The sequence below is a fragment of the Bombina bombina genome, chromosome 10 (assembly GCF_027579735.1).
Source record: "Bombina bombina isolate aBomBom1 chromosome 10, aBomBom1.pri, whole genome shotgun sequence".
NCBI classification, from domain to species: Eukaryota; Metazoa; Chordata; class Amphibia; order Anura; family Bombinatoridae; genus Bombina; species Bombina bombina.
In genome coordinates this window covers 180,549,906-180,562,123 of record NC_069508.1, presented here as the reverse complement: position 1 = coordinate 180,562,123, position 12,218 = coordinate 180,549,906, and the positions used below count along the sequence as shown (strand labels likewise).

The 12,218-nt window shown below is 37.8% G+C and overlaps 1 protein-coding gene across 4 annotated transcripts in view; it reads left to right on the top strand.

Annotated features, from left to right (window-relative positions):
• HECTD3 (HECT domain E3 ubiquitin protein ligase 3) overlaps nucleotides 1–12,218 on the top strand; it is a 156,143-nt gene that overhangs the window by 97,986 nt on the left and 45,939 nt on the right. For all 4 annotated transcript variants that reach the window (XM_053693558.1, XM_053693559.1, XM_053693557.1 and 1 more), the window contains exons 12-13: nucleotides 2,973–3,025; nucleotides 7,996–8,060. In XM_053693558.1, coding sequence (XP_053549533.1) covers nucleotides 2,973–3,025; nucleotides 7,996–8,060 — 118 coding nt within the window. The remainder of the gene's footprint in view (nucleotides 1–2,972; nucleotides 3,026–7,995; nucleotides 8,061–12,218) is intronic.

Below are 12,218 nucleotides of genomic sequence, written 5' to 3'. Positions count from 1 at the left end.
CACTTCAACCACAAGACACTCTTGACTCTTCTTATCACTTTCTCTCTGGAGGTGATCAAACAATAGAATGCTAAGCATTAATTAGATTGTAGCTGGAGCCAGCCACTTGTGGTTAGAAAATAAAGTTAACACTTTCAGTCCTGACAGAAGGGTCTGTCACACCAACGTTATTCCAATCCTTCAGATAACACTTTACAAAACTACTGCCATAAAGTGTTTCAGGCATGTGCCCGCTACCTACCTATGCATGATTAAGGGATTGTGATCCCGAAACGTTGCATACTTGTGCTGTTGTTATGCTTCAATAAAATACTTTTTATCAAGACATATGGTGCTGTGGAATATTGAATTGCTATATGGTGGGCTGGAGGTCGCCAGCTTGTCCACTGTGCACCATACCCACAGAGGATATTACCCTATTGCCGGTCTTACCTTGAATTGCCCGCTACCTACCTAGGTATTCTCTTCAACAAAGAGTATCATGAGATGGATGTACATTTGATAATATAAGTAAAATTAAAACTTTTTAAAAATTGTGTGATCTACCTTAATCATGAAAGAAAAGAAATTACATTTCATGTCCCTTTAAACAGTCAGTGTGTAATATAGAAAGGAACAGTGTATTGTACAAATGTCTCCCCTTTAAATTGTTCCCAATCATCTATTTTACCTGCTGGAGTGTATTGCAGTGTTTAAATATAGCTCCTTTACCTTTATTTTGTAATTTGAAATAGCTGTATCCCCACCTATACAGAAAGTTTCAATACTTAAGTATTGGCTACAGAGAAGCTATGTAAACATAGCCAGTGGAAGAAATTACACTCCCAGTGGAAGGTAGGAGAAATATGTAATAACATTTTCATTTGTTCTCTCTAAGGCCCCGATGATCAAAATTGCAAAATATTGAAAAGAGATCTGTCATGATGTCGAGAAAGCTGGCAAAATTTTCAAAAGGGCTTACAGTACTGTTTTAAGGCAGCTTCAGCGAGCAGTGTTTTACCGTACATTTCAGTGAGTGGCGATGCCTCTCTGATACTGGCGATATATTAAACGCAGCATTGCCACCTACATTCAAGTTGTAATGTAAATGATCCTTTTACACAATAATGTATGACAATATTATTTACATTTGTCAATAGAAACTCAACCCCTGTTCTTACAATACAATAGCTAGTTAAACATATCGATAATACACCTGTAGGAGCTGGGGATTGTGGGTATGTGATGTGTATACATTGTTTAATGTAAGAATATTGTACTAATCTTCTATTGTGTCCTTAGGCGTGGTTTTTTACTTATTTTAAGTTTGTTATTGTGTGATCGCAATATTATATATAAAATACGATCATGCAATCGCATTCTTAATATTATGAAATATGAAAAACGCAACATTGCGATCACAATTTGTTTAAATATGAAAATTCTGATCGCACATACTCTTTATAATATAAATATGAATATTGAGAACGCACTTTCGCAATCTTCAAATAATTAAAATACATAACATTAGCACAATCACAGTTTACATTCTCACATTATACTATGCAATCCCTTAGCTATAGTTTTAATAGAAGTTTTTTGTCTTTATTAAAAAAGTAAATCGCAGACATGATGAATGTATAGGGGTTCTGTGGGAGTTTAATGGGCGTTCCATGAGAGTAACCTGTATTTTAATGGGGAAACATCACTGTGGGTTTCTAATATTCAAAGCACTGTCCTCCATAGCTATTCCCTTTGAGCCACAGTCAGTGGCGATATTTCCCAGTGTAACAAATCTAGTGAATGTAAAGTGAAACTGAATGTGCATATGAGGAATCTGAAGTGTTACTACAGAGAATTTTTTTTTTTTTTTTTTTGCAAATGCACAATCTATTTTGTGTAAAACGCTTTAAAGACAGACCCCACACCCCTGCTGCCTACATCGCAGCTCAGTGGTGATGTTGGTGGACTTCTGCTGAAGTTGCGATCCCAGTTATATCCTATGGGAGACACATCGCCATTCATCAGCACTACAAGTTTCAGCCCACTTTTTTAGAATATATATTAACAGACCCAAACAGCCTGTTTCTCGACGGTCTGACAATGTTTTGGACATCGCAGCCAAAGTGTTGGGCTTTATTATACAGACAGAGATAATATAAAGAAGAATGTGTGTGTACAGAAAGTGATACAATCAGGAGATATGATTTCCCTGCAAGATCAGCTGATTTTAATGAGCTGTAGTGTCAAAGAACAAAACCAGCTATTTCATATGCAAAACAATCCTAAAAGAGCCATTTGTCATACATTTTATACTCCTGCTTTTATAACGAGTCATTGGAAACACATTGAGAGGAAACCAATTTTAATTTCAAGTTTTTTTCTTGGCAAATTCTAATGTGTGTAATTGACCCCACAGATAGAGCTGTATACATGTCTAACATAGCGCATTGTAGGTCACCTGCTCCTTAATCTGTTCCCCCTAGAGTCTTATAAAGGTAAAGACCAATTAGTATGTAGTGAGCTGTCCAGTTAAGTGGTTCTGTGGTCACCTGGTCAGCACCAGTTTAGTGAGCAGCCCAGCAGTGAAACAGTTAATAAGAGAACCATACCTTGCAGTCTGCATTGTGCAGTGTTTGCTAATTGCAGGGTGTGGTTCCCTAATTAACTGTTTCATTGCTGGGCTGCATGCAAAACTGGCCTTATAGGGAGCACTGGTCAGCACATCTGCCTTGTACAGATGTTTAGAAAAGGGTGGTGTTTTGGTTTAGAGCAGCAGGATTTGTAGGGGGGGGGGGGTTACAGCACATTTTGAGGGGTTGAGCTATGGCACGGCGCAGGTGTGCCAGGTGTTTTATGTATTACTTTTTATTACAAATCAATGATCCTTGGTTGTCAAATGGTGGTGAATGACACCTTCATGTGTCTTTAATAAATATAAATGGCACAAAAACTAAACACAATCCCTATGTGCGTTTTATCTTTCCTTACAGGTTTATGAAGGTTTGAAGCCTACCGATAAAGCAGAGAAGCCCCTGGATTATAGGTGTGCAACAATGTTTTTTTATTTATTAATAAACAGCACTTATAGGTGAAGCCCAGTAGGGCCACATTTACCTACAACATTCCAGTGCACAGCGCTAGGACGTGTGTATCAAATACAGCTTTTCTCCTCAAGTGGACGCAAGCACTTTAATGCAAAGCCTAAGACTTAATTACGATCAGTCTATATATTGAAATTATGTTTAGTTTTTTACTGAACCTGATACATGCTGCACAGTAATTTCTTAGATAGGGGTATGGGTTATTTACATCTGGCTTCTAGCCACAGCAAAGGAGACCATCTAATCATACTTAAAGGGCCATTATACACTCATTTTTTCTTTGCATAAATGTTTTGTAGATGATCTATTTATATAGCCCATAAAGTTTTTTTTTTAAATGTATAGTTTTGCTTATTTTTAAATAACATTTCTCTGATTTTCAGACTCCTAACCAAGCCCCAAAGTTTTATGTGAATACCGTCAGCTACCTTCTCCAGCTTGCTCCTGCTTGTGTAAAGGGTCTTTTCATATGCAAAAGAAGGGGGAGGGGGGGGGAGTGTCTTATTTGCCACTTGCAGTGGGCTTTCCAACTGCCTTTTCAACAGAGCTAAACTGGAAGCTTCTAAGTACGTTTTTAAACAGTTTTATACTGGATTTTTATATCAGTATCTGTGCATCTTATTCTTTATAGTAGTGTCTATTACATGCAGTTATATGAAAATGAGTGTATACTGTCCCTTTAAAGGTTAACCTCCCTCTAATTGTGGGTGCTGCCATTTTGTAACCTATGTTACACTGCAGGTATCTAAAGGAGAGTTACTGCACGTGTGCAAACACGTCAGCTCTGGAATGTAGTGAAAGCTCGATTTCAACATGGCGACACCCATGATTAGGGAGAGGAGGGCAATAACTTCAATACTATGTTAATAAAATGTATTTAGTGTTTGATGTCTCATTTGGGGGTTTTCAATGGCTGTAATCCTGAATTTCTATGGAACAGCAAACCCTGCAAATGATGCTGTGCAAACTATCCTGAGGCTATGTAGCCCTAACATAGTTTGCTAAGCAAGTTTGTTACAGCTTAGTTTTTGTTGTTGTTTTTTACTCTGAGACTGGTATGGAAGAGCTCACTAGATGCCAGTTTCATATCATTCAGACCTTCTTACTGGTTTAGTTTGTGCTGGATTGTCCATTTAATGGTAGGTCTTGGTCTATGATAACTAAAGGATTTTACAGTGCTCCCAATTGTCAAATATTTTACAGGACACTCCAGCATTTTAACTGGCTGTCTAGTAAATCACTGATTAGATCTCATCTGAGGTACAATGTAAAAATATAATTGACAGAGGCTTCTCCTCTTGTTAGTGACATTGACAGATGAATAACAGGGGATGCTGGGTAGTGGGTATAAGACTGGCATGAGCCGTATGGTGATGGGGTATGACAAGGTTTAATCTGGATCCATCTACCACTTTCACATGACCATGCACTAGTAGCCCAGTACTTTTGTGACAGTCACCTGACATCCCTAAGTCTACATATAAATACATATTCAATACTAGATACATTAGGTGGTTAAATGGAGGTTCACAAAATTCTTCTTTTTAAATATAAATACAAAGCAAGATAATGCTTTTGCAAAAAGAAATAAAACTATTAGTCATTTATTCGTCCTGCATCTAAAAGAGGTTCCCTCTTTAGAATGTAATAAAGTATTTTTGTTTTTGGAAAAACAGACGTCCTCAATAATAATAATTTCTGTCCTCATGCTGAGGAAGAGTTCCCTGCTAGCCAATAGCAATGAGGAATCTCCAATAGCACAAAGCAAAAAGGAGAGAAGGCGCCACAATAGTGCAATATCACTCGGGTAAGAAAAAGATATGCAGTATAATGTGATTTCTCTTGTGCATATCTTTTTCTTACCCGAGTGATATTGCACTATTGTGGCGCCTTCTCATTTGTGCTATTGCAGTCCTTTTGGCTCCCGTCCTGTTGGAGTTTGGAGAAGTTAGCAGCCGCCCAGAGATACCGCCTAACGGCCCAGAGAAAGAGAAAGAGAGACAGAGAAAGAGAGACAGAGAAAGAGAAAGAGAGAGACTGGTTGGACTTTGGTTGAACTCTTTTCATCACAGTCCCGGCTAATACCGTCTGCAATCTGTAGGACCGGTGACATTTTTTATCACTCTTTTTCACTACTTTGATACTTGTTTTTTGATTTCCGTATGTTATGTGTTTTAGAGTAATATCACTATCTCTGTGACACTTTTATGATACATCATTAGCACTAGTTGTTTGTATCGCACTAGGAGGCGCATTCAGTTTTTTGTGATCTTCCCTTACCAGCCGCTGAGCAGCCAGTTGTGTATTTATTAGTTTTTAAAACGATTTAATTTTGCTGTACGTTAACGTAAAGTATTTAACCTTTTTCTATATAGCTGCTCATTCATATACAGTTTTTTGTTTGCACATATACATATCTTTAAAGCGACATGAAAACTACATTTTTCTTTCTTGATTCAGACAGAGCATGGAATTGTTGTCAACTTTCTAATTTACTTCTATTATTAAATTTTCTTTGTTCTATTGGTATCTTTAGTTGAAATGCATGGACGTAAACTCAGGAGTGTGCACGTGTCTGGAACACTATATGGCAGCAGTTTTAAAAGAATATTATCAATTTGTAAGAGCACTAGATGGCAGCACTATTTCCTGCTATGTTGTGCTTCAGATGCCTATCTAGGTATCTCTTCAACAAAGAATACCATGGAAACTGAGAAAATTTGGTAAAAGAAGTAAATTGAAAAAGAAAAAAAAATTGTCTGCTCTGTCTGAATCACAAAATAAATTTCTTTCATGTAATTAGCAAGAGTCCATGAGCTAGTGACGTATGGGATATACATTCCTACCAGGAGGGGCAAAGTTTCCCAAACCTTAAAATGCCTATAAATACACCCCTCACCACACCCACAAATCAGTTTAGTGTCTTCTCATCATTTTTCCTGGCATTCTTTTAGAATTCCGAGAATTTTACAGTTTCTTCAGGATGGTTTAGATAAAGGTTTGTCCGCAAGTTCCTTGACAGGACAAATCTCTGCCCTTTCTGTTCCTTTTCACAGAAAGATTGCTAATCTTCCTGATATTCATTGTTTTGTACAAGCTTTGGTTCGTATAAAACCTGTTATTAAGTCAATTTCTCCTCCTTGGAGTTTGAATTTGGTTCTGGGGGCTCTTCTAGCTCCTCCTTTTGAACCCATGCATTCATTTGGACATTAAACTTCTTTCTTGGAAAGTTTTGTTTCTTTTGGCCATCTCTTCTGCCAGAAGAGTCTCTGAATTATCTGCTCTTTCTTGTGAGTCTCCTTTTCTGATTTTTCATCAGGATAAGGCGGTGTTGCGAACTTCTTTTGAATTTTTTCCTAAGGTTGTGTATTCTAACAACATTAGTAGAGAAATTGTGGTTCCTTCATTATGCCCTAATCCTAAGAATTCTAAGGAGAGATCATTGCATTCTTTGGATGTTGTTAGAGCTTTGTAATATTATGTTGAAGCTACTAAGTCTTTCCGAAAGACTTCTAGTCTATTTGTCATCTTTTCCGGTTCTAGAAAAGGCCAGAAAGCTTCTGCTATTTCTTTGGCATCTTGGTTGAAATCTTTATTTCATCATGCCTATGTTGAGTCGGGTAAAATTCCGCCTCGAAGGATTACAGTTCATTCTACTAGGTCAGTTTCTACTTCCTGGGCATTTAGGAATGAAGCTTCGGTTGATCAGATTTGCAAAGCAGCAACTTGGTCCTCTTTGCATACTTTTACTAAATTCTACCATTTTGATGTGTTTTCTTCTTCTGAAGCAGTTTTTGGTAGAAAAGTACTTCAGGCAGCGGTTTCAGTTTGAATCTTCTGCTTATGTTTTCATTAAACTTTATTTTGGGTGTGGATTATTTTTCAGCAGGAATTGGCTGTCTTTATTTTATTCCTCCCTCTCTAGTGACTCTTGCGTGGAAAGATCCACATCTTGGGTAGTCATTATCCCATACGTCACTAGCTCATGGACTCTTGCTAATTACATGAAAGAAAACATAATTTATGTAAGAACTTACCTGATAAATTCATTTCTTTCATATTAGCAAGAGTCCATGAGACCCACCCTTTTTGTGGTGGTTATGATTTTTTTGTATAAAGCACAATTATTCCAATTGCTTATTTTATATGCTTTCGCACTTTTTTCTTATCACCCCACTTCTTGGCTATTCATTAAACTGATTTGTGGGTGTGGTGAGGGGTGTATTTATAGGCATTTTAAGGTTTGGGAAACTTTGCCCCTACTGGTAGGAATGTATATCCCATACGTCACTAGCTCATGGACTCTTGCTAATATGAAAGAAATGAATTTATCAGGTAAGTTCTTACATAAATTATGTTATTTTGGGGTTTCATATCATTTTAAAGAGACAACAAACCCGTAGACATTTTAAGTAAAATGTTAAGTTAGGAGTAATGAAGCAACTTTGCAATATATTTTAATTATTTATTTGTCCCCTTTACATATAATTTAGCTTGTAAGAACTTGCAATGCAACATGCTGACTTCTCAAGGCTAACCCTGCTACACATCTGCCCATAACTGGCTTATCAGATAGCAACTGCAAAACAATTTACTTTATACTAACATTATGACAGTGACTAAAGCCCAGATCGGCTCCTACAAATTAGGCAAATAGTGGGCAGAGTTTGACTATTGAAAAGTAACTGCAGTAAAAAGGATGTTAATTTGTTTAAAAAAACATTTAGACTTGGCTGATATGTTAATCTACAGCAACACAATAAATCTGTCCTGTAATTACAAGCTGTTTACTGTCCCTTTAATGTCACTGGAGCTCATAGTTAAATGACATTTCGATCCCAGCTCTTATTGCTTTGCTTTAAAATGACCAGTCAAAAGATATGAACTAATCCAGCTTTCTGTGCCCTGTCAGGTGGCCTGTGCGCTATGACCAGTGGTGGGAGTGTAAATTCATTGCTGAAGGTATCATAGATCAGGGTAAGTCATGTTCTCTCTGGTTATCTTATTATTTGCATTGTTAAAATGACAGACAGGAGTGGTCAGTGCCCTTAAAGGATACAGTTACTTTAGATTAAATAAATTAAAGGGACAGTCTACTTGCATTTTTGTTATTGTTTAAATAGATAGATTACACATTTATTACCTATTTTCCAGCTTTGCACAACCAACATTGTTATATTAATATACTTTTTAACCTTTAAGTTTGCTTGTTTCTAGGCCCCAACAGGCCGTCCCTTATCACATTGCTTTTTAAATCTTGCATAACAGCCAGACAGTGCTAGTTCATGTGTGCCATATAGATTACATTGTGCTCTCTCCTGTGGAGAATGATAATAGTTATGCAAGAATCAGCATTGATTGGTTAAAATGCAAGATTCTTAAAAGCACTGAGATAAGCAGCAGTCTGCAGAGGCTTAGATACATAGAGGTAAAAAGTACATTACTATAGCAGTGTTTCTTCTGCAAAACCGGGGAATAGTTTTATAAAGGGATTATCTATCTTTTGAAACAATAACAATTTTTAAGTAGACTGTCCCTTTAAATCACATTACATTTTACTAGAAGACGACAAGACAAAATCATCCAGCTATCCCAATAACCTACGGGGCGAGATACTGAGAGGTGACCTTGGGGAGGGTTTGACCTCTTTTAGTAAGATGTAGTATTCTGAGTATAGAGTCATGAATTTACCGTCGTCTTCTTGCTCCTCTCATTTACGACTCGTCATCCAACATAATCTTCTGTGCTCTCCCCTCACCTCCCCCTTTATTTCTTTCTGTTTTTGTTTGACCTTTTGTTCTCCCCTTCGTACCTGCACATTCTTCAAGTTCATGACGTCTTTTATGTGAAGCTGTATTTAGTATGATTTAATGATGTGCTTAAAGGGACAGTCAACCCAAATGTTCAAATATGTAATTCCTATAAAGTTGCTAACGATGTTTAGTTTGCACTGTAGCCTAATTCATTACCCTAAATCGTTTATAAGCATTTACTACTTACTTGTTTCTTCTTTGCAGTTTAAAATGCCCGCCTGCCCCCTCCCATATTTCGTCATCAAGATCCTAAGGTTGCTCAGTCTCCAGCTCTATATCGGCTACTTCTCGTCAATCCACGCTCCTGGTTTTTTGCGCATTGCGTTGCTAACACTAGGGGGAAAGAGCTCAAAATACTTTCTCAAGTTCCGACACTCAGACGTACCAGTGTGCTGCCAGTCATCTGTGAACAGTCTCCGGCAGTGGGTACTAATAGTTAGTCTAATAGAGGGTACATAGGAAGCAGCTAAATGATGTCTAGAGCTCTATTATTATTATTTAAGTGACCTTCCACCCGCCTAACAGGGAGAGAGGATCAGCAATATACACTTGTCCTGTAAATCAATGGGACGGGCAGGTGCTACATACTCTGGTATTTATTGCCCACCACCGCATCTGCATGTATTAACCATTTAGCTGTCAAGAAATAGGGCTGCAACGCATCGCGTAGCAGTTCTCTGGTAGCAAAGAATGTGTTACGTCTTTTCTGTGTAACAGAGACGGCTGTTTACTGGCAGCTGAGTGTTCTTTCGATAACTGAATAAAATATGTAATTACCATTCCTTTGAAAAAAGAACACTCAGCTGACAGTAAACAGCCGTCTCTGTTACACAGAAAAGACGTAACACATTCTTTGCTACCAGAGAACTGCTACGCGATGCGTTGCAGCCCTATTTCTTGACAGCTAAATGGTTAATACATGCAGATGCGGTGGTGGGCAATAAATATCCCGCTAAAATACCAGAGTATGTAGCACCTGCCCGTCCCATTGATTTACAGGACAAGTGTATATTGCTGATCCTCTCTCCCTGTTAGGCGGGTGGAAGGTCACTTAAATAATAATAATAGAGCTCTAGACATCATTTAGCTGCTTCCTATGTACCCTCTATTAGACTAACTATTAGTACCCACTGCCGGAGACTGTTCACAGATGACTGGCAGCACACTGGTACGTCTGAGTGTCGGAACTTGAGAAAGTATTTTGAGCTCCTTCCCCCTAGTGTTAGCAACGCAATGCGCAAAAAACCAGGAGCGTGGATTGACGAGAAGTAGCCGATATAGAGCTGGAGACTGAGCAACCTTAGGATCTTGATGACGAAATATGGGAGGGGGCAGGCGGGCATTTTAAACTGCAAAGAAGAAACAAGTAAGTAGTAAATGCTTATAAACGATTTAGGGTAATGAATTAGGCTACAGTGCAAACTAAATATCGTTAGCAACTTTATAGGAATTACATATTTGAACATTTGGGTTGACTGTCCCTTTAATATAAGACATTGGAAACTCTACACAAAACAAACAGTGAAATGTTGTCGAGGAGTCATTTGCTCTGTGTTATCGCTGGTGCGTCCTCCTCTATATGCCTTAGACGTTAAAGGGCCATGAAACCCAATTTTTTTTCTTTCATGATTTAGAAAGAGTGTGCAGTTTTAAACAACTTTCTAATTAACTTATATTATCTAATTTGCTTCCTTCTCTTGCTATCCTTTGCTGTAAAGCATATCTAGATAGGCTCAAAAGCTGCTGATTGGTGGCTGCACATAGATGCCTCGTTTGATTGGCTCACCCATGTGCATTGCTAATTCTTCAACAAAGGATATCTAAAGAATTAAGCAAATTAAATAATATAAGTGAATTGGAATGTTGTTTAAAATTGTATTCTCTATCTGAATAATGAAAGAACACATTTGGGTTTAATGTTCCTTTAACTTTGTATATGACAAAGAGTGGACTTTTTTATAATTATTGTTGACAGATACTTTGATATAATTTTTGAGTGTTTATTGTTGTCATGTTGTATCTCCTAATTGACTGCAACGCACAACCTATAAAATCTTAATAAAAAAATAAAGATATAAAAATTGAGATACAGAAATGATTTATGCATAAAATGGATACAAAAGTGCAATAACAATTTCCAAAATTGATAGAGCTGTTGTTTATTCAGAACCCTAAGGTTAGTAAGGAGTGACCTTGGTGTCAGATGCTGTAAAAGGGGCAATAAAGGGATGGCTTAAATAGAACACGCACCTTTAATTAACTCGTCAATTTACTTCTGTCAAATTTGATTTGTGCTCCTGCTGTCCAATGTTTGTTGAACAGTTTTTCTAACACTGTTAAAAACACTTCTGTTACAGAGGGTTAAAGACACGTGCACACTCCTGAGGTCCTATGAGCCTACCTAGATTTACTCATTAATAAAGGAAATCAAGAAAACAAAGAAATGTGATAATAGAAGAAAGTAGTCAAGTAGTTTAAACTGACATGCTGTATCTGAATTGGGAAAGTTTAATTTACTTTACTGACCTTTTAATGCAAAAGATGTATGAAAAGGTTTAATTGCTGCTTTTTCAGAAGCACATAGAAAATGTTTGCTTTCAATGTGAATTGGAAAGTTGTTTATATCTGAATCGTAAAAGTTTAATTTAAAGGGACATACAACAAGTTGGGATAGAGACAAAATATAATATGTACTTTACCTGCAAATTTATACTGCAGTGCCTCACCATTAACCCTTTCTTTCCTATGGCATGGAGAGTCCACAATTGCATTCCAATTACTAGTGGGAGTTCAACTCCTGGCCAGCAGGAGGAAGCAAAGAGCACCCCAGCAGAGCTGTTAAGTGTCACTTCCCTTACCCATAACCCCCAGTCATTCTCTTTGTCTCTATTACGGGAGGATGTGCAAAGATGGTGTCTGAAGATATTTAATCCTTGTATGGGTACTTTTCCCTGCAAGCAAGAATTGGGGTCAAGCTGTGTCCATGTCAATCTCTTTAGTAAGAGTAATGGTGGATCTTAGCAGTTAGAAGACGGCGAGGTGGTCCTTGCATGACTTCTAACATCAATGCTACCCCTTTGTAGAAAACCAGGGTTGGTTAATCTGTTTTTCTTGTCTACAGGTCCATGTCAGCTGTTGTTCTATCTGTCACACCTAAGACGTTGTTCCTGTCCTACACTGCAGCTGAAGCTCCAGGGTCCCTGACAGGAGGAAGTTTTTTTCTGGAACACCAGGGGCTGCTGAGAAAGTCCCTGATCCCCTTATCCCTCCATGTCCTGGTAACCGTGTGGTCTAAGTGAGGGGGACTTTTACTGTTTTATTA